General features: G+C 46.5%; 2 protein-coding genes across 2 annotated transcripts in view; both read right to left on the bottom strand.

The window, feature by feature from the left end:
- Nucleotides 1-21788, bottom strand: part of LOC308467781 (ubiquitin-conjugating enzyme E2 A-like) — a 419335-nt gene that overhangs the window by 278525 nt on the left and 119022 nt on the right. The window lies entirely within an intron of this gene.
- Nucleotides 1-21788, bottom strand: part of LOC308467681 (patatin-like phospholipase domain-containing protein 7) — a gene marked incomplete at its 3' end in the record, with an annotated part of 72656 nt that overhangs the window by 43861 nt on the left and 7007 nt on the right. The window contains exons 2-4 of the mRNA XM_080989400.1: nucleotides 20832-20903; nucleotides 14026-14113; nucleotides 10759-10841 (exon numbers count right to left, since the gene is read on the bottom strand). Coding sequence (XP_080845526.1) covers nucleotides 10759-10841; nucleotides 14026-14113; nucleotides 20832-20903 — 243 coding nt within the window. The remainder of the gene's footprint in view (nucleotides 1-10758; nucleotides 10842-14025; nucleotides 14114-20831; nucleotides 20904-21788) is intronic.

The following is a 21788-nucleotide window of genomic DNA, read 5'->3' as shown; positions in this document are numbered from 1 at the left end:
GATAATAAATCAGACTGAATGCAGGCTTCTTGCTAATCTCTAACAGCCTTTAATGAGAAGAAAAACATCATAAATCAGCCCGGCGAGAGAGCGGACATTCTTTCATCTCTCAGCCAAAAACGAAAGGAAACTCACACACAAAGAAAGATTCCCGTATGTGAACATAACCACGCCTCAGAATGTGAGACGTCACACAGAACTGTTTAACCCTGTAAGTTCTGATTCTCCTCACACTTCATGGTTGACTGCTGAGCTCCCAGATTTAACAACTTTGGGGATTTAGTAGTTGAAGCAGCCGTCATTCCCTCTAGCTGCCAATTTGAGTTCCATCAGATTCTGCATTCAGAGGGCCTGGGAACTCATGAGAATCCCAGGGATACACGTCTGTGCACGATCCTCCTGTATTCTCCCCTGTGCCACTGTATGTGTGCAATCAAATTAATAATGTTGCTGGTTACTTAGCAACTACAAACTCCCTCCCCTTCATAATTCTAAGAGTTCTCTTTGATGCTTTCCCTAGTTAAGTTACAAGGGCTGAACATAAACTCAAAAGACTCTCCCCACCCTCCTTTTTCCCTCTCTCCTCCGAGCATCCGCCGTCCGCTTGTATTCTAACTTTGACCTTTCCAAGTTTTCCATCAGCATCCTATGCAGAAACTCCACTTCTACAAACTCTTCAGCTGCAGGTACCAACAATCTTTCTTCCCTCCCAGGGAAGGCCCTGGGATGCCTCCCATAGTTTGCCATGAAGGGCGACACCCCTGTAGAGGTGTGCACTGCATTATTATCTGCAAATTCAGCCAAACTTAATTTCTCTGCCCAGTTGTTTTGCTGATGACTCACATAACATCTCAAGAGGAGGGAGAAAGGTTGTTTTCTGCTGCTCCAGAGAAGCGGACACGGAGCAATGGATCCAAACTACAAGAAAGAAGATTCCACCTAAACATTAGGAAGAACTTCCTGACAGTAAGAGCTGTTCGACAGTGGAATTTGCTGCCAAGGAGTGTGGTGGAGTCTCCTTCTTTGGAGGTCTTTAAGCAGAGGCTTGACAACCATATGTCAGGAGTGCTCTGATGGTGTTTCCTGCTTGGCAGGGGGTTGGACTCGATGGCCCTTGTGGTCTCTTCCAACTCTATGATTCTATGATTCTATGATTCTAAGTATTGCTGCAAGATAGCATTCATCCTTTCTGATTGCCCATTCGTCTGGGGATGTCTAGCTGAGGTGAAGTTTACTTCCACCTCCAGCAGCTCCATTAACTTTCTCCAGAAGCGTGAAGTAAACTGACTTCCTTGATCCGTAATTAGCCTAGAGGCCATCCCATGCAACCTGAATACGTTGTCCATAAACAGCTTGGCTGTTTCCTGAGCAGAAGGTATCTTGGTGCAGGGTATGAAATGTGCCATTTTCGTCAGCATGTCCACTACCACTAGAATCACTGTCTTCCTCTGAGATACCGGCAGGTCTGTGATAAAATCCACGCTTTGCTAGGTGTGGGCAAAGGCTGGAGCAACACTGCAGACGCTGCCCTTTCCCCTTTTGCCCTTTGGCAAACTGCACAACCCCTGAAGTACTCTGCTACTTCCTCCTTAATTTTGGGCCACCAGAATTCCTTGCTAATCAAGTACAGAGTCTTATTATGCCCAAAATGCCCCGCTGTCGGATTGTCATGATGTTGCCTGAGAATTCTTGCTCTCAGCTCTCCATCTGGCACATACAGCGCCCCCTTGTAGTAAAGCAAACCCCCTCTTTCTTCAAAAACCCCCTCTCTGCCTTCATTCTGTCTTACTTCTGACAGTTTCCTTTGTGCATACTCATCCCTTTCTGTGAGTGCGTGCAGCTCCTGCTCCCTTACTACGGTGGCTGCGCATTGCCATTGCTCAGGTTCAAACACATACCTCTCCGTTGGAGCCTGTTGCTCTTCCATATATTCTGGCTTCCTAGACAGCGCATCTGCCCTCGCATTCTGCACTCCTGGCTCATACCCTATCTTGAAGTTGAATCCCAAAAAGAACTGTGACCATCTTATCTGTCTTTGATTAAGAAGTCTAACCGTCCTCCAGTACTCCAGGTTTTTGTGGTCTGTATATACCTGCACCTGTTGCTGTGCCCCTGCTAAGAAATGCTTCCAAATTTTAAAAGCATCATAAGTGGCCAAAAGCTCTTTGTCCCAGATCGTGCAATTCTGCTCAGAGCGGCTCAGCTTCCTGGAATGAAAAGCACACGGCCGCCAGTTCCCTTCCCTATCCTGCTGCAGCAACACTGCCCCTATGGTCCTGTCTGATGCATCTGTCTGAACCCTCATGGGTTTTTGTGGCTCTACATGTATCAGATACTCTTCTGAGACAAACACCTTCTTCAATTTTTTGAAGGCTGCCTGTGCCTCAGAAATCCAACAGAAAGCCTTATTTCCTCTCAAGCAATCTGTGAGCAGTGTGGGCAGTGATGTGTGCGTAATTGGGTATAAAATTTCTATAGTAATTACTGAAGCCTATGAACCTTTGAACATCGTTCTTTGTTTTGGGCTGCTGCCACTCTAGCACGCTTTTCACCTTCCCTCTTTCCATGTGTACACCTTTTGCTGAGAGGCGGTAGCCCAAAAATTCCACTTCTTGTACATGGAACTGGCATTTCTCTAACTTGGCATACAACTTATGCTTTTTTAACCTCTCCAATACCTCTTTTACATGCTTCACATGCTCCTCTTCCGTTTCTGAGTAGATCAGCACGTCATCCAAAACACACACGCAATTTTTGTACAGCAATGACCCCAACACGTGCTGTATAAAGGATTGGAACGTGGGTGTGCCCGTTTGTAAGCCATAGGGCATAACAAGGAACTCATATGATCCAAAAAGGGTATAAAAGGTGGTTTTCCACTCATCTCCCTCTCAGATTCTGATCAGATTATACGCTCCCCTCAAATCCAACTTAGTGAAGATCTTACCAGTCCTAACCCTCGCCAATAGATCTCCTATCTTTGGTTAGGGATAGGCTATAGGTACAGTCACGGAATTTAAACGTCTATAGTCACAAACCAAGCGGAGTTGATCAGTGTTTTCCTTACCTACAAAGAAAACTCGGGAACCTCCTGCTGCAGTGGATTCCCTAATGAAACCCTTTTTCAGGTTCTTGTCCAAGAACTCCTTCAGTGCTTGTGTCTCTGTCTCTGACATAGAATAAAGCTTTCCAGGGGGTAATTTGGCCCCTGGCACCAGGTCTATCTTGCAATCATACTCTGTGTGTGTGGGGAGGTAACTTATATGCCTCTTGTTCACTAAAAACACCACTATAGGCAGCATAGTGATGGGGTATGCTTACTTCCACCTTGTGGACCCCTTCCCTTTCCACATTTGCCCCCCTTGCTCCCACTGGTTTGCCTTGCTTCTCCCCAAAACAATGTTGGACGCAATGTGCTGAAGCAAAAGTGTGTGATCTCTGGTGCCAAGCTATAGCAGGGTCATGTTTGGCCAACCAACTCATGCCCAGTACCACTGGGTGTCCACTCAGCTTGGTCACATGGAAAGACAGTGTCTCTGCATGGTGATCCACCTCCATCCTCATGGGCGGGGTCTGGTGAGAGACATCCCCTGCCACTAGGGGTCGTCCATCAATCGTCTGGACCTGTAAGGGAAAATCTAAAGGGATTAGTGCCATCCATTGTTCCAGTGCCAAGTCTATGTCCATGAAATCCATAGAAGCTCCAGAATCAACCAAGGCATGAACACTGAGGTGGCGCCTGTTTGGGAGTTGTAGTTTCACTGCCAGAGTGATTCCAGGGACTCGAGCACTGGCTTGGAGACCTCTCAGTTCTTCTCTCCCTGGCTGTGGGCCTCCACTTCCAGCCAGGCTTTCCCGTTTCCCTGCTCCTGCCCTTGTGCTCCGTCACCTTCCTTCACCTCTGCTCCTGACAGTGACTCCCAGGCTCGTCGTTTTGGGCATTGCTTGGCAATATGCCCTGGCTCTTTCCAGCCCCTCCTCTCCTCCTTGATTGCTGTGCCAATGGTCAAGGTGGTTTTGGCACGCACATCACCCAATTCCATTGCCTCCTCCTCATCCTTTCTGGGCCCGCTGCCAGCTTTACATTCTGGAATTTCAGGAATGCGATTTTCGCGCCAATGTTTCCCTGCTGTGCTCTTTCTTTCTGCTGCCCGAGCTTCCTCTCTCAACCCAATCTGAAGGCAAACCGTCACAAGTTCATCAAAGTTAGAGGATTCTGGCATTCTGGCCAGCTGGTCTTGAACCTCTGCGTTCAAACCTCCTCTAAAAATTGCTTCCACCAGTGGAGAATCCACAGACCACTGTAGCTGGTGTATTAATGTAGCAAATTGTGCCCAGAAAACTCTCACTGGGCTGCTATCCTGTTTCAGGCCCAGGAACTGTTGCGATGTAACTGTCCTGCCTCTGGGGAGGCACTTTTCTCTACATCCAGGAAAGCTGAGTTCTTTGTCTGTGAGTTACTTTCACTTTTCTGCCGAGAGACACCATGCCTGCCGTCTCTGATGGTCTGTTTGTTATTTTACCGTTCTGATGTAAATAAAGCTGTTAGAGGAACAACAGTGTGTGGACTCTCTCTTCTGCAAGCTCACTCACACAAGAAGCACTCGCTGTGCCACTCTGCTGCAAGTCCGGGATTTCTGTTGCTGTGGAAATGTACCGGACCCACAGGTTATGGAAGTTTTCCAGCCACGTTTGTGTTGAGTGTGAGGAGAGGAGAAGTCCAGCTCTTAGATCCTGTCTGCTGTTGTGGAAAAAGCAGAGGCAGTCCGTTCTCGCTGGTGAAAGCAGGAGCCTGCTGGAGGAGACATCTTTGAAGCAACCAGCTGGCAGAAAGCGTGAGTAAGCTTACAGCCCCGGGAAGATGGCAGAGGCCAGGCTCACGAGACTTTCACCATTCCTTTTAAGAGGCTTAATGGGTGCAATTGGGAGGACTGGTCAAGAAGAGTGAAGTATTGGCTTTCGGGCAAACAGCTTTGGGATTGCACCCAAAATGAGCCGCCAGTAGCAGCTGCTGGGGCAAATGCTGCTGAGGTTGCCAGAGTTATGGCTGCAGTCAAGAAAGACCAGAAAGCAATGCCCCATATAGTACTTGCCCTGGAGGCTTCTCAGCTGCCCCACATTGATGGATTATTGACTTGCAAGGGGGTCTGGGACTCATTGGTCAGGGTACACCAAAGAACCACGGCTGGTGCCAAGATTCATGTGACACGCTCCCTTTTTCAGATGAGGCTGTTTCCAGGGGAATCGGTACGAGATCACATTACACAGATGCTGTCTATTTTTACTAAGCTACGGCAGCTGAATGTACCTCTCCCTGATGAGCTCAAGGCTTACATCCTGTTGAGCAGTTTGGACAGGAGCTATGAGAATTTATTTTTGACCTTGGAAACTATGCCACCTGAGCAGCTTAGTCTGGATTATACCACAGGGAGACTTTGTGATGCAGAACAGAAAGCTGGGGGGCGAGCAGGCACTGGCTGTGCCCCCAGGAGCTGTGCCCCCAGGAGTGGGGGTGCAGCGAAAAGCAATGATGAATCTGTGATGAAAGCTTTTGCTTCAAGATGTTGCTACAGATGTGGGTCCCCCTCCCATCTCGTGAGAGACTGGCCGGTAGAGGAATCCAAGGTCGTCTCGCGTAGCAACCAGATTAGCTCAGCGGCGAGACGTGGGAAAGCTCACAAAAGTTCCAAGGGAACTGAAAGCAAGGACAAGTCTTCACAGTATCATCTTGCGGCGAGCATGACAACAGAGACCAGCTCTACCCATAGCAACGTGCTGAGCTGGGTGGTGGACAGTGGAGCTACTCACAAACTCGTGCCCTCTAGTGGTCTTCTGAGGAACTGCAAGGCTGTAAAAAGTGGACAAACTGTTACACTAGCAGATGGGAGCAGACGTGCTTTGACTATGTCTGGCTCACTGTATTGTTCTTTTTTACAGCACGAGATTGAGGCTCTTGTCATTCCAGAGATGTCTAGCTGGCTTCTATCCGTGGCTGCCCTTGTTGCCGATGGTTTTAGCATTTGTTTTGAGAATAATATGTGTTCTTTTTCCAGGGGTGGGTGTCAACTGTTCAGTGTTGAATGCAAAGACAGGCTGTTTGTGGTAGAAACGCCTATTGCAGGTAACAGTCCCATTGAGTCAGCACACATGCAGTGTGCCAATGTTCCAACACATGATGGCTGTCAGCATTTATGGCACAGACGTATGGCACATGTTAAGAAGGTCCCGGGGTGCACTGAGGGGTTTTTAGATCGCAGAGCTTGTAAGCAATCCAAGGTAAAAACGTGCTCTTACACTAGGTCTAACAGAGTGACAACCAGGCCTTTTGAGCTAGTGCATGCAGACTTGTGCGGCCCTATGCCAGTAGCCTGTCTGGGTGGGGCCAAATACATACTCTCAATTGTGAATGATTTTTTGAGGAATTCCTGGGTCTTCACGATTAAAAACAAAGGTAAAGCTGCAGCATTGGTGAAAGAATGGATCTCTGCTGTAGAACTGCAATTCTCTTCAAAGGTCCAGAGCTTTCAGTCTGATCGTGGTTCACCGGGTCTGCGCTGCAGAGTTTCTTCCGCCAGAAGGGAATACACCACAGGCTGACAGTGCCACACAGTACCCAACAGAATGGCATTGCTGAACACAAGAACAGAACACTTCAAGAGGCTGTTGCGTCTATGCCCTTTGATTCTGGGCTCCCCCAAACGCTTTGGGGCTGAAGCCTGGAAGTGTGCTTCTTTTTCTCAGAATCACTCATTTTGTTCTGTTGTAGGGGCCACACCCTCTTTTCTGCTGCATGGAAAGAAGCCCAAGGTGCATTTCTTCCATGTTTTTGGTTGTGAGGCTTGGCTTCTTGTGTCAAAGGCCAAACACAGAAAGAGTGGACCAAGGTCCAGGAAGATGATCTTCTGTGGGTATGAACCAGGGACCTGTTAGGATATTTCCATTCCACCTTAAAAGGGAGCAGGATGTTTGTGTCACAGCCTGCGTATTTCCTGTTCACAGGATGTTTCTGTTGTGTCTATGCTTTCGTTTTCTCTCTGTGTCTGAGACACTGAAGCAGGCAGTCATGTTTTTTCTTTGTTCTGACCAACGCTGAATAAACTTGTAAATATGCTCTCCTGAGTGCGTCTTTCGCTATGCGAACTCTGCTGATAGAGCGTGCATCAGCTCTGGAATGTGGCAAGCTATTTCTGGAGCTCGTGTCACTAATTGCTGATACTGTATCTACAGGAGATCGATGGATAGTCCGGAGGCGACGTGGAGTCATGATGGACTTTGTCTCCCTGGCAGTATCCCAACAAGGGGTGGAGATTTGCCTATCCAGAAGGCAATCAGTCCAGGCTTCTAGTCAGCAGAAGTGCTGAGTTCTGTGAGCAAAGTGGGTGGACACGCACACATGGGAACCCAGATATACTGTCAGAGAATCTGCTTGACTCAGCTGATGAGGAAGAGGTGGAGCCTGATCCTGCTGCTGAGGAACAGAGTCCAGAGCAGAAGCAGCCTAGAGCCTGTACTAAAGCTGTCAAGTCAGAGCCAGAAAGTGCACCGTCCTCGCCCACAGGTCCAGTTGAGAAGTTCAAAAGGCGCAGCAAATCAGAGGGGGAGCTCTCTGACGCCAAGGATGATCTAGCTGGCCCTGGTGGATCAGAGGGGGTACCTGAGCTCACGCTGAGGCGTTCGACTGGGGCCACTAAAGGTAAACCACCTGACAGGTTTGAGGCCACAAGTGTATGGGTTGGAGTGGCTCAGTGTGAACCTAAAAGTTTTGAGGATGTTCAGAAACTGCCTCAGGAAGAAGCCAGCAAATGGCAAAAGGCAATGCAGAAGGAGATGAGCTGAGTGGAGTCTCTAGGTGTGTTCTCCCTCACAACGTTGCCGGCTGGCAAACAGGCTGTGAGCAACAGGTGGGTTTATTGCCTTAAACCCACAGCAACTGGAGAACCACAGTACAAGGCTAGGTTAGTAGCCACAGGGTTCACGCAGCGGAAGGGGCTGCATTACATTGAGGCGTATGCTCCTACTTCCCGAAGTGAAACTCTGCGCATGCTCTTAGCCATTGTTGCACAAAGAGGTTTGCTGGTGCATCACTTTGATGTGGATGTAGCCTACTTGAACTCAGACCTCCAGGAGGAGCTGTACATGCTTCCTCCTCCAGGGTTTGAGGGCAATAGGCAAGGCATTGTGTGGAAATTGCACAAGTCAATTTACGAGCTAAAACAATCTGCCAGGAATTGGAACTTGTGTCTGAATGAAGCCTTAGAGAAGCTAGGTTTCAAGAGGAGTCTTGCTGACAGCTGCCTGTACCTGAAAGGGTCAGGAGAGTCACAGGAAATGATCTTAGTTTTTGTCGACGACATTGTATATGTCTCAAAGGCAAATAAACAGGTGGAAACGTTTGCCAAAGAGCTTGGAAAACGTTTTCAGCTCAAGAACCTAGGTGCAGTAAAGATCTACCTAGGTGTGCAGATAGACAGGACTGAAGATGGAAGTTTCTTGCTCAGTCAGAAAGGCAAGATTGAGCAGTTGCTTGAGAAGTTCAGAATGTCTGAATGTGCAGAAGTCAGGACACCCATGGAGACAAGCTACATGCAAGACAGTCAGCAAGTAGAACGCACTGTGTTCGAAAATACTGAGCTCTTTCAGTCAGCTCTGGGTAGTCTGTTGTATCTGTCCCAGTGGAGCAGACCTGACATAGCTTTTGCTACCAATCTGCTCAGCCGGGAAGCTACAAACCCAAGTGTACAGGCCTGGAATGGTGTCAAGCGGGTACTGCGTTACCTGCAAGATACCAAAGACTTCTGTCTCAAGCTGTCAGCCAAAGGTGACGTCAAATTGACGTGCTGGGCAGACAGCGATTGGGCGAACCTGGAGGACAGGAAGTCTGTATCTGGTATGGTGGAGAAGCTCGGGGACTCTTTGGTTGGGTGGAAGTCCCGAAAGCAAAGTCTCATAGCACTCTCCTCTACTGAGGCTGAGTTCAGTGCACTGTCTGAGATTTGTAGGGAATTGGAGTTCTATGTATGCTTGGTTCAAGAGATCTGCGGAGAGTGTTGCTTGCCCATCAAAGTTTGGGAGGACAATCAACCCTGTCTGAAGTTGGCAGAGTCTGGGCAGTTTAAGGCCAGAACCAAACACCTAGACATCCGTTTCCAAAATGTGTTTCAGAGTGTTCAGTTGGGATTGGTGCAATTGAAGTACTGTCCCAGTTTGAAGAACCTGGCAGATGGGTTCACGAAACCGCTGACCTTCCAGCATCATGGGGAGTTCTGTGAAGGTCTGTGTTTGGGGTAAGTGGTCACACTTACACACCCCCAGTGCAGGACAAGAGGGGGTGTGATGTTTGGAGCTTACAGGGTTAACAGCTCTGTGTGTGTCCTGCATCTGGGGAGGAGCTTTTCTCTACATCCGGGAAAGCTGAGTTCTTTGTGAAAGCTGAGTTCTTTCATTTTTCTGCTGAGAGAGATGGAGAGACACCATGCCTGCCGTCTCCGATGGTCTGTTTGTTATTTTATTGTTCTGATGTAAATAAAGCTGTAAGTTAGAGGAACAACAGTGTGTGGACTCTCTCTTCTGCAAGCTCACTCACATAAGAAGCACTCGCTGTGCTGCTCTGCTGCAAGTCCGGGAATTCTGTTCCTGTGGAAACATACCGGACCCACAGTAACCTTAGTATGTAGGGCACTTAGAAACACAGTGTCCATCATATCTGTGAACTCCTTCACATTCCTTAGCGTTGCATGATTTCCAGCCATCAAAGGAACCACCCACTCTTTAGCATTTCCTTCTAAATGAGCGGTTATAAAGGCAACTTTCTCCTCATCCGATCTAAAGTCTTTCCTTCTCAGTTCCAGCACATATATCTTCTCAGTTCTGAAGCTAGAGTATCGCTGGCTGTTACCATCAAATTTACTGAGGTGCAAGGGGATAGTCCTGCTAGCATTGTTCGCTCTCTTTGCTTCCAATAGTGCAAGCTGTGTCTCCAGCTTGCCTGCAAGTTCTTCGACTTGCGCCTGCAACAAGAGGTTCTGCTGCCAGACCATCTCCATCAATAACCCTCCTCCGGCTCCCCCAGCTGCTCCCTTCAGCTGTTCGGACGTACCTTTTTTGGCTTTTGATGGGTCTTTCATGGCTCAGCTGCCTTCTGCCTTTGCGAAGAGAATGGAGACTCCCAGAATGCTGTGATGGCTTGTGAATGCTCTTTGCAATAAGTACCTCTGCTCACTCAGAGAGATATATACAGTCTTTATTTTACATATGTACAGACAGCGCATTACAATCATGCATCTGAATCCTCCGGTTCAGATTCTGGGAGTGGCCTACACCGGCTTCTCCTCCAACAGAAAAGGCGGGGAAGTTTCATGTGATGCCTCTCCCTCCTCCTCTTTAACTCCCTCCTTTCCCTGGCAGACGGAATAGGCATTGTCTCACTATCTGTGCCAGAACTTCCTGTGCGGTGTTGAGGCTCTGGTTCAACATCTGAGAGCCTTTCCGCCTCCTGGCTTTCTCCTCTTTCCTCAATCGCCACTTCCTGCTCACCTCCCTCTGCCTGTTCCTACTCCTCCCCTGCATTCTCTGGCAGTACCATGACAACAGCACACAGACACAAAGCCAATCTTTCAGCATTTTTTTACATCTAGAAGAGATATGGGGCAGGGACAGAAACATGCATGATTAACCCAGCCAAGGCCAGCCCATGTCAAGACAAGAGTGCCATCAGTCTGAGCTTGCTGCTAGCCTCCAGCTGGTCACCAGCAACCTTACCTTGTGCATGATCTTGCGGTTGTAGAACATGACTTTGTCTCTCTTGCAAAACATGTACTGAGGCACATGTGGCTGAGGTTGCTCTGAAAGAGAGAAGGCTCATCATCCTGTAGCTCCTTTGTGAAGAGTGAGAGCCTAAAACACACAAGCGCAGCTTGCCCACTTACCCCTGTACAGCTAAGCCACTGCCCTGGATGGAGAGAAATATCAGGCCAATACACTCTAACCTCTCCCCCTGGGGCAGAATGTTGGGAGGCCCATTTATGTTTTGAGATGTTTGTAGGCTCCAACATTTGGGTGGTGGTGGTGGGGCTTCTGACAAGATGCCCTCAGTAGACATCCTCCTCACCACTGTCATTACCATACATTTGCTTGCTTGTTTCCTCTGGACCCAATCCATAAAACTGCCCAGATGGAGAGACCAAGGCAAATGGAGGGTGCTGTTTCCTCGCTCTTGTCACCACCTACATGCTCAGAGAAGGGCGGGTGAACAGGTGCCATCAGCAAGGTAAAGGAGGACCAGCATGGAGGAGTCATGACCCAAGCTCCAGGTGCCCAATGAGGCAAGACCCTACCACCATGTTTCCAGAGTTTATGATGAAAGCACACTTCCAGGGCATGCTCCTAATAGGATGGTTTTTAATGCTACCTCCAGAGGTATGAACTCCAAATCCCAGCAGCCCCAGCCAGAATGGCTAATGGTCAGGGATGATGGGAGATGTAGTTCAACAACATCTGGAGGGCTACAAGTTCCCCACCTCTATTTTTTATCTTAAAGGGAGAGTAGATAAGAAAACAAGAAAGTAAGAAAGTAGTATGCTGCTTGCTTTTTTATGTTACCACTATAGTAAGAATTCACAGCATGTTTTTGTTAGCTGCACAAGTTGAATAGATAAAAAGCACTGGAGGGGAGTACTGAAACCTCCTCTGGCCTGAAGAGAAGCTGGGCTCAATCCCACACTAACTCAACAAGTGGATGGTGGAGCTCCGTGCTTTATTTACATGCTCTTTTGTTTTTTGTTTTTTTTAAAATAATATTTATTGAAAGTTTAAGAATTAAAGGGGGGAAAAGAAAAAAAAGAAAAAGAAAAAATAAACAGTACAAATCAACACATTACAATACATATACATAAAAAAGAAAAGCATAAAAAACACGATACATCAAAACAAAAGCAAAAACAGTTAAAAACATATCCAATATTTCCATATCTTTATCTTTCATTAACTTGTTTCATCGACCTCCTCACACCTCCCTTTTTGTATTCTAGTTGTTAATTATTTCAGCAAATCCTTTCCTTCTTTCACTATTTCCTGTCATTTGACTATCTTAATTTATTTTAACCTTATCTTACCATTAAAACCCTAAAACTTATTTATACTTAACTCCTTATAACATTTCTACTAAAACCATATAATTTCATTCCAACATTTTTCTAACACTCATTAATTTTGCAACATTTCTCTAAATAGTTTTTTTTAAAAAAATTATGCTTTTTTTCCAATCCTCTTCCACCGTCTCCTCTCCCTGGTCTCGGATTCTGTCAGCCCTTTCTATCAATACCATATAGTCCATTAACCTGGTGACCTTCTGTCCGAGGCTCTTAACTCTCTTCCCTGTCCCTTCTGCAGATCTTCTTCATATATATCCATGCACATTACTTTGTCTTCTGCTGATCTTGGTCTTAATTTCCTTCCTTTGGCACTGAGGAGTAGATCTCGGGGGAGCTCCAACCTAGCAATGTCTTTATTCCTTCTCAACAGGTCAGCCCATTCTCCATAGTCAGAACTAAAGTCCAAAAGATATTTCAGAGCGCCACTCTCCCCCTGACCCAAATCCAGGTCCCAAAGGCCAGAGCATCCCTGCATAGGAGGATCTAGCCAACTTTCCTTCTCCAATCCAAGCAGGGCTCCATCCCACCAAATCTGACTTTCTCTAGATTCGATCATAAAAGGCAACAGCTTATGTTCATCAAATTGCCTCTGGGAGACCGGGGCTCTCTCCACTTGAATTACTTGAAATTCAACAACAACTTTCTCCTTCGTCTTCTCCATAGCTTGCCATGTCAAAACAGATTCCTGGGTCAATTCCTGAGTAATTTCTGTATAAGTATTCCCTTTTTGTCCCAACTCGGTCAATTTTTGTCCCAAATTGTCAATTTTAATAATCCTCACATCCATCTTCTCATGAAGCTGTTCCAGTAAAGCACTTGTCTTGCAAAATGCAATCACTAGGGCTTCTTCTGTCAACATTCTTGTCCAAGGTCAAACTCTAGTTCTCACACTCTTTAATCTCTGCAGCTGGAAAATTCCCCAGCTCCACTCCTGCAACAGTTCCAAAAGCTCCCTCTAAAGGGAACAATTTCTATTTGTATCCATCCTTTTAAGCACAGATCCAGCCACCGAGCTAGTTTCAATTTTCAGTTACTTTTTTTCCTCCTTTTTAAATGTAAAAGGAAACAATTGAAACAATGTATTGCTCTTATTTAACTATCTGTCAACATCGTTTTATTCTCAGTCAATGAACTTTCCCAAAGCGTCAATCTTACTGACAGTCCGTTCCCAGGTTCGAAACGGTGGTGATTTATCTTTCTTCACTCTCTCTCCTGCAGGCTTAAACAATAGAATTTCCCCCCTCTTCTCCTGCTTCCAAGGGGGGTTTAGTTATTTTAACCGATGGAGATTTAATCCTTTACAGAAAACTTTCCAGGCTTTAGCTTGCAACGTCTTTGCTTTACTCTATTTACAAAAGAGGAAGGCAGACTTCCTGTTTGAGACCTTCCCGTTTCGATGCCAAATTAAGAAGTTTAGAAATCCAATTTTCCGTTCTACTCACGGGTAGTTGTTTAGAGTCCAATTGTCCACAGGAAAAAGTCAGCGCTCTCCGGCAACAGCAATGCGGCTTCACTCCGTGAAAGAAGCAGTCGATTTGAAGCACTGCGCCGCTCACCCCACGTTGCTCCGGATCTCCGAAACCGGGTTTCCCCGCGAGTAGGGGAGGCGCAAAAGGTGCCAGCCGAATCCCACATTCACAGTCTTCTCCCGCCTGTGGTTTTTAGTGGGTCTCCGCCTCGCCGTGGCGGTTCAGACCCTAATTTCCACCGAGCGGATTCCTCCCAATCAGAGGAAATCCGCCATTGCCAGAGGCGCTAACCAGGAAGTCGATCTATTTACATGCTCTTTTGAGCATTAATATGGGATCACACTGCAAAGGAACCCTCCAAATTCTATGACAGCACGTCAGCTCTCAACCAAAGTGATCAGACTTACTTGATTGCTTCACCTTCCTGTAAACAAAATACACAACGATCCCAATGAGCAGCAGGGCAACTGTTGCACCAATGATTATTCCAGTTAACTGTGGGAAGAAGAGACAAGAGGAGTCTTAGGCATTGACATTCTTCTCCACCTAGGGGACTTCCGGGGTGGCGCCATCGGCAATGGCGGACTCCCTCTGAATTGGAGGGACCAGCTCCGCGCGAAACGGGTCTTTTCCGCTACGGCGAAGCGGGGACCCTTTTAGAAATCACAGGCGGATGAAGCCTGTGACCATGGGACTCGGCGGGCACCCTTAGCGCCCCCCCAACCCGCAAAGGAACCCACTAACGGGCTCCGAAGCGAAGAGGGGGAAGTGGCGCAGTGCTGTGAGTCAATTGCTTTTTCCGTGGAGCGAAGCCACATAGCCATTGCCGGAGAGCGCTGCCTTTTTCCTGGGACAATTTGGCATCTAAAATAATCACCCGTGAGTACTTAAACATTGAACAATTGGACTTTAAATAAGAACTGGCGAGCAGAAAGGAATTGGACTTAAAAATACACTTCAATTTGGTACTGAAACGGGAAGGTCTAAACAGGAAGTCAGCCTTCCGTTTCTTTGTAGTCAGAATAAAGCAAAGACAATGTAAACTAGAGCTTAGAAAATCACTTCCAAAGGATTGGCTTTCATCATTTAAAATTGTTGAACCCCCCTTCGGTAGCAGGAGAAGAAGGGGGATCTTTTTTGGACTGTTTAAACCTGCAGAAGTGAGTTTAAAGCAAAGTAACTTTCCACCGTCCTGATCCTGGAGCGGGGTGTCAGAACTGACGTTTGAAGCTCATTGACCAGAGACAAATGTCTCTGACAGATATCTAAAAGAAGAGAAACATTGTGATTCCATTGTTTCCTTTCGCATTTTAAAGGAACAAATATTGACAAAATATCCTAAAAAAGAAACTTTGTTGCTATTGTCCTTAAAAGAAAGAACAACCAGAAGTTTTCCCCCTAGAGGGAGACTGTGAAACTGTAACTAATTCCAGGGAGCTTGCAGCTGCCACAGATTACAACCGTGGGAAAGGACTTGTGACCTTGCAGGACAATGTTTTCAGAAGCTCTGTTGTGTGCTCTCTGTAAAACAAATGCCCTATTGGATCAGTTAAGTCAGAAGACGGATTTGATGACTAATGCGGTCAGAACTTTTGAACAGGTAGTGGGAAACTATATGGAGCCCACCCAGGAACTAAAACAGGAGTGTGCCCTGACAGAACAGATGAGAGAAGAGGACGTTGCTGAATCTTGGGCGCCAGAAAGGGAGGGATTTTCGGCCCTGCAGGAATATGAGCCTTTGGATTTGACAAATGAACTTGGAAAAAACCAGATTTGGAAAGATAAAGTTTGGATTGGTTTGGAAATGGGGGGTTGGACTGACCCCCCCATGCAGGGATGTTTGGACTTTCCGAGTCTGGCAATGGGCCGTCAGATGTTTGGAGCTGTGGGGGCTCTCAATTTTGGAGGGAATCTGAAACATGTCTTTAAATACCACATGGAGTTTAGTCTGGACTATGGAAAAGGGGCTGATTTGTTGAAAAGGGTCAAAAACATTACCAAGCTGGAGTTCCCACGAGTGAAAGGAAAATATGAAGAAGGGACATGGAAGAGACTTTAGGGCCTCGGATATAAGGTCACCAGGTTAATGCGCTAGATCAATGGGATAAAAAGGACTGACAAAACCCGGGACCAGGAGGAAGGGACGCTGGATGAAGATTGGATTGTTTTTATTTCTTTTTTTTTATTACTAGGATTGTTTTATAAAATTGATGAATGTTAGAAAAATGTTGGAACGAAATTACTTGGCTCTAGTATAAATGTTTAAAGAATTAGGTAAGAATATTATGGTTATGAGAAGTTGGTAAAAATAAGATTTAAGTTTTAAGTTTTAAGGTTTTCTATAAGATAAGATGAAAATAGATTAAGGTAATGTAATGACAGAATATTATGAATTATGGAAAGGATTTGCTGCGATAATTATTAATTAGGATACAAGAAAAGGGAGGAGGAGGAGGTCAAAGAAAGAAGGTAATGAAAGTGGAGAATTTGAGAATGATGGATTTATTTTTTCTTTTTCTGTTTTGTCTTTTTTTGTAATTTAAAAAAAATTCAATAAATATCATTTTTTAAAATAATAATGACATTCTTCTCCACCTAACCCTTTCCTCAAGCCGTACTAGGAACACATTTCTGGGGAGGAAAACATCTGTTGCAGCTGGCAAAGTCAACCAAACAACTAATTATTATTTGTTCCATTTATTTAAAGTGTGATTTCTAAACCATCCTTCATCAAGAGAGATGCCAGGGTCATTTACACATCTGTCTTTCTGAAACATGGTGGATAACATTTTTCACCCAGAGGGCTGCATTCCCTTTTGGGCAACCTTCTGGGGGTCAAATGCCAGTGACATGCTACACTTAGACCATTATTGGATACAACCATATATTTATTGTATTTTCATCTTGAGTTTTGTGGTTCCCCTCTAAATACCATATCATAACTGACTGTCAGAACTGACTGTGCTGTTGTGCTTTGGTGAGTGTGACAAGTTTCAGCCATCCTCCTCAGCTTTGGAACTGGAGGGCAGGGCAGGGATGTTCGTTTACTCAGGACAGAAAATAAGAAGCACTTCTTCACACAGTGTGAAATTATGGCCTTCATAACCACAAGATGCCAATTTGAGATAGCTTTAAGAGGGGACAGAGAATTTTTTTCTCCTCTCATAACACTATAACTCGTGGACATTCAATAAAGATGAATGTTAGGACATTCAGGGCAGATACAAGAAAGTACTTCTTCGTGCAATGTATAATTAAACTATGAAATGTGCTCCTGCTGGAGGTGGCAAAGGCCACAAACTTGGATGGCTTTAAAAGAGGATTGGACAAATTCATGGAGGATAATTCTATCAATGGCTACTAGCCATGATGGGTATGTTTTGCCTCCACAATAAGAGGCAGTATGCTTCTGCACACTACTTGCTAGAAACAGCAGAAGGGGAGATTGCTCTTTTCCTCAGGTCCTGCTTGTGGGATTCCCCACAGGCATCTGGCTGGCCACTGGAAGAACAGGATGTTGGACTAGACAGACCAATGGCCTATTTCGGCAGCAGACTCATGTAATGTTCTTATGATTAGACATATTTATGAAGAATAAGGCTAGAAATGGCTACTAGCCATGATGGTTGTGTGTCACCACCATGATCAGAAGTAGCATGCCTCTAAATATTTATGATTGGGATACACTGCAGCAGGAGGGCACTGCTACCCATACGCTGCTTGCGGGCTTCCCACAGGCATCTGAACACCATGAGAATAGAATCCTGACCTAGATGGGCCTTTGGTGTGATCCAGCAATTTTCTTAGGTTAGTTCTGAATGTGATTCAGGGGACTGTCCCTGACCCTGTGCTACATTTTGAAAGCCCCAGCTTGAAGGCCACACATAAGCCTCCTCTTGGTAGAATGTCATGACTTAAACATTTTGAGTTGGCCACCAAGCCCAGTTACAATGTGGGCCACAAAAAAAAGAGTAAGTTATAACACTCCTCAGTTTTCCCACAAAAGAACTTCTGATTAGGTTACCATAGTAAAGGCTGGTCCATTAGAGCAAATGAGGCACAGCCTCATGAACCTCAGTCTGCCCAGACAGCCCTCACGTGTCCTGCCTTCTTACAACCAGTCCAGGGGATGGCACTGTTGGGATGCAGCCAAGGAACCGGGGGCGATTGGCAGGCCCCCAGCTGGCCCCAGCCCACTGGCTGGTGTGCCAGGCGATCTCCAGTCCTTGGATCAGCATGAAACTGCGACCCGAGCTTCAGATGCCTTCAGAATCTGAGCACGCAAGCCAGCACAGTAAAACGCTTTGCAACAGAAGGGCAGGGAGAGGCTGTGTGAGCATATTTACAAGCAGTTTATTCAGAATATGTTAGGACAAAGGAAACATATCTTCTCTCCTTAACTTCCAAAGCAAGAACAGCTAAAAGCCATAGCTATACACAAACGGAAGTTCCCAGCAAGCTGTGCTGGAGTGTAAATAGGCATGTGACGCACAACAGTCATGCCTGTTCCTAAAGGTAGAACGGAATATTCTAACATCCTCCCCCTTTCCGTGTAACCTGTGTCACCTGTGTCGCAGTATTTCAACCCAACTGCAACCGCTGTACATAAACCTTAAGTTGTTCTCTGTTAACAACCTTAGACAACAGATCTGCAGGAATTTTGTTTCCTGGCATGTAGGACACCTGAATGAGTCCTTTCTGGACTCCCTTGCACGATGTAACTTAATCTGCAAGTACTTGGTTCTTTGCTTGCAACTCTCTCAGGCTAGAAAAGCCAAACAGGACCTGTTGTCTTGATACACCTGTATAGGATACACCATAGTAAAGGCTGGTCCATTAGAGCAAATTGTTGGTTTCTCTGTGTTGCCACTGTGCAGTGCTTGGAGTCACAAGACTCTGTTTACATTCCAGAGATTCCATACTGTTGGAAGTCTCACGGGAGACAGATGTGATGTTACTGGTTTCCTGTTCCTTTGTTGTTCAGTTGCTTTCTGCTTTCACAGAGAGGGGATGTGTTTCTTTTCTGTCTGCGTCGCTAGAAAATAAAACCTTGCGATGTAGCTCATAAATCTCATCACTTCTGCTGCTTTGAAACTCTGCTGAATGGGAACGTGCTTGGAGCCTTATCAGAGGCTCAGGTCGTTAATCACGCCGGAGGGCGATTCCGGAGGAGCTCGGTTGAACGCAGGTTCCGACACAAATGAGGCACAGCCTCATGAACCTCAGTCTGCCCAGACAGCCCTCACATGCCCTGCCTTCTTACTTACAACCAGTCCAGAGGATGGCACTGCCTGTCAGCTATCTCATCCTCCTAAGTCTCAGTGTTGCCCTTTTAGAACTGATTCAGGAGGAGGAGGACAAAACTAGAATTGGTTGGCTCTGTGTCTCATTGGCTCTGGCTCCACCTACTATTGGGCTCCTTGCCTTCTGCTCTAGCAGTACCAATGGGCACCAGCCACCACTACACCACTGAGGAGACACAAAAGCAACATAGCTACCTTCACACGTAAGATGGCACGAAAAATGGGGAGTGCAAGACACTGCATAAAAGAAAGGATGGGGGCTAACAGATTGAGGTTGAATCCTGACAAGACAGAAGTACTGTTTTGGGGGGACAGGGGGCGGGCAGGTGTGGGGGATTCCCTGGTCCTGAATGGGGTAACTATGCCCCTGAAGGACCAGGTGCGCAGCCTGGGAGTCATTTTGGACTCACAGCTGTCCATGGAGGCGCAGGTTAATTCTGTATCCAGGGCGGCTGTCTACCAGCTCCACCTGGTACGCAGGCTAAGACCCTACTTGCCCGCAGACTGTCTCGCCAGAGTGGTGCATGCTCTAGTTATCTCCCGCTTGGACTACTGAAATGTGCTCTACGTGGGGCTACCTTTGAAAGTGACCCGGAAACTGCAATTAATCCAGAATGCGGCAGCTAGACTGTGACTGGGAGTGGCCACCGGGACCACATAACACTGGTCCTGAGAGATCTGCATTGGCTCCCAGTATGTTTCCGAGCACAATTCAAAGTGTTGGTGCTGACCTTTAAAGCCCTAAACGGCCTCGGTCTTGTATACCTGAAGGAGCGTCTCCACCCCCAGCGTTCAGCCCGGACACTGAGATCCAGCACCGAGGGCCTTCTGGCGGTTCCCTCATTGCGAGAAGTGAGGTTACAGGGAACCAGACAGAGGGCCTTCTCGGTAGTGGCGCCCACCTTGTGGAACACCCTCCCTTCAAATGTGAAGGAAATAAGCAGCTATCCTATCTTTAAAAGACATCTGAAGGCAGCCCTGTTTAGGGAAGTTTTTAATATTTAATGCTATATTGTTTTTAACACTTGATTGGGAGCCACCCAGAGTGGCTGGGGAAACTCAGCCAGATGGGCGGGGTATAAATAATAAATAATAATAATAATTATTATTATTATTGTTGTTGTTGTTGTTGTTGTTGTTGTTGTTGCCTTCTGCTCTACCAGTTCCAATGGGCACCAGCCACCACTACACCACTGAGGAGACACAAAAGCAACATAGCTACCTTAATACGTAAGACGGCACGAAAAATGGGGAGTGCAAAGCACTGCATAAAAGAAACCTGAAGCCAGATCAAGACCCAGTTAAGCTCTTTGGTGCCTTTCAGAAGCATCCTGTAGCCTTATTAGACTTTACCGACTGCTGGGGTTTGCATTGCTCCCGGGAGGGAGGAAGGAAGTCAAATGACACTGAGGTCAAATGACACCCCAGGAATTCAAGCACGTCAGCTTATACACGTAAGTTGACATCCATGACCATAAACAGTTATTCCTGTTCCGGCACTCTTGACCATAAAAGGTTGTTCCTCTTCCTATACTCTTATCTTGGGGCAGGAGGTCACCAACTCTAAGAACGCTCGTGGCACCGTTCCCGGGTCTCTTGTCAAACTTGACAAGGTCTGTGCGTCTTTTGTGGTCAGGATGTAAGATAAAACCCAGACGCGCCATCCCTGCTCTACTGGAACTGGTATGGCCACTCATTGCTGTCACGGACTGATAAGGGAGAGGACTTTGAGGACTTGTTTATACAGCTGGCTTTCTGTTTATGCATTGACTCAAGAGCTCAAGTTAATGCATTTTAGAAATGCTCCCTTGGAGGAGGAAAAATGGGGATTTTGGGTCAGTTTCAAACTGACCGAACAGAAACCCATTCCTTCAATCCAAATTAAACAAACACACAGGCTCAAACGTTACCATAGTAGTCTGCATTTGATCTTGTACGAACTGAAGAACTTGTGTTCTTAGGTCTAAACTTGAGGAGTTGACCTAAAGGACAAGAACACCAAGGGTATAACACAGATTGAAGGCAACAGCTCCCCATCCCCCAGAGATGTGTCTAAATGAGAGTTTACAAAGCACATGTTGGCTGAGCTCTCTAGTTAAAGAGAACTAGAGCCATTCCCTGAGAGTAAAAGAATCCAAGTACAGTGGTACATCTGGTAGCGAACGGGATCCGTTCTGGAGGCCCGTTCGCAACATGAAAAGAGCGCAACCCACAGCGGTGTGTCTGCGCACATGAGGGCTGTGATTCGCCGCTTCTGCGCATGCGCGTGACATCATTTTGCGCGTCTGCACATGCACGAGCGGCGAAACCCGGAAGTAACCCTTTCCGGTACTTCCGGGTCGCCGCAGGACGTATCCTGAAAGAACGTAACATGAAACAGACGTAACATGAGGTGTGACTGTAGTTGGAAAATCAGACCCTGTGCTAATGCTTTCATAGTTGCCTTAATGTTGTGTTAGGGAGGGAGAGAAGGGAATCATCTGCCTTAAATGATGTTGTCCCCCTCTCATGCTGGAGCCAGGATGAAAAAAAATAATGATGGCTGGTACTCAGCTGGCTTGGAGTTTAGAACAGTCACTGTGGTATTATTATTATGCTATGCTCTATACCAAGGATGCCTCATCAAAAATGAGGAAGTGATTGGATTCTGGAACAAGGAGGTTGGCGAGTTTCAGATGTTCTCTCCTTCCCTTCCAGCATGGAGACCTGGGACAAGATCTAAATAGCTATTTTAGAACCACCCAAAGACTTGGTACAAATTAGCATGATAAATACACACACTAACCCTCAATGTGTATAGAGTGAACAGAGTAAACAGCTTCAAGTTCATCTAAAAGATGGCAAACAGCAAGTAGTTGGGGGAGGGA

The sequence above is a fragment of the Podarcis pityusensis genome (genome assembly GCF_964106645.2).
Source record: "Podarcis pityusensis genome assembly, chromosome: W".
In the NCBI taxonomy this organism is placed as follows: Eukaryota; Metazoa; Chordata; class Lepidosauria; order Squamata; family Lacertidae; genus Podarcis; species Podarcis pityusensis.
Note: the sequence above shows the minus strand (reverse complement) of the source record. Positions and strands in the feature narration are given on the sequence as shown.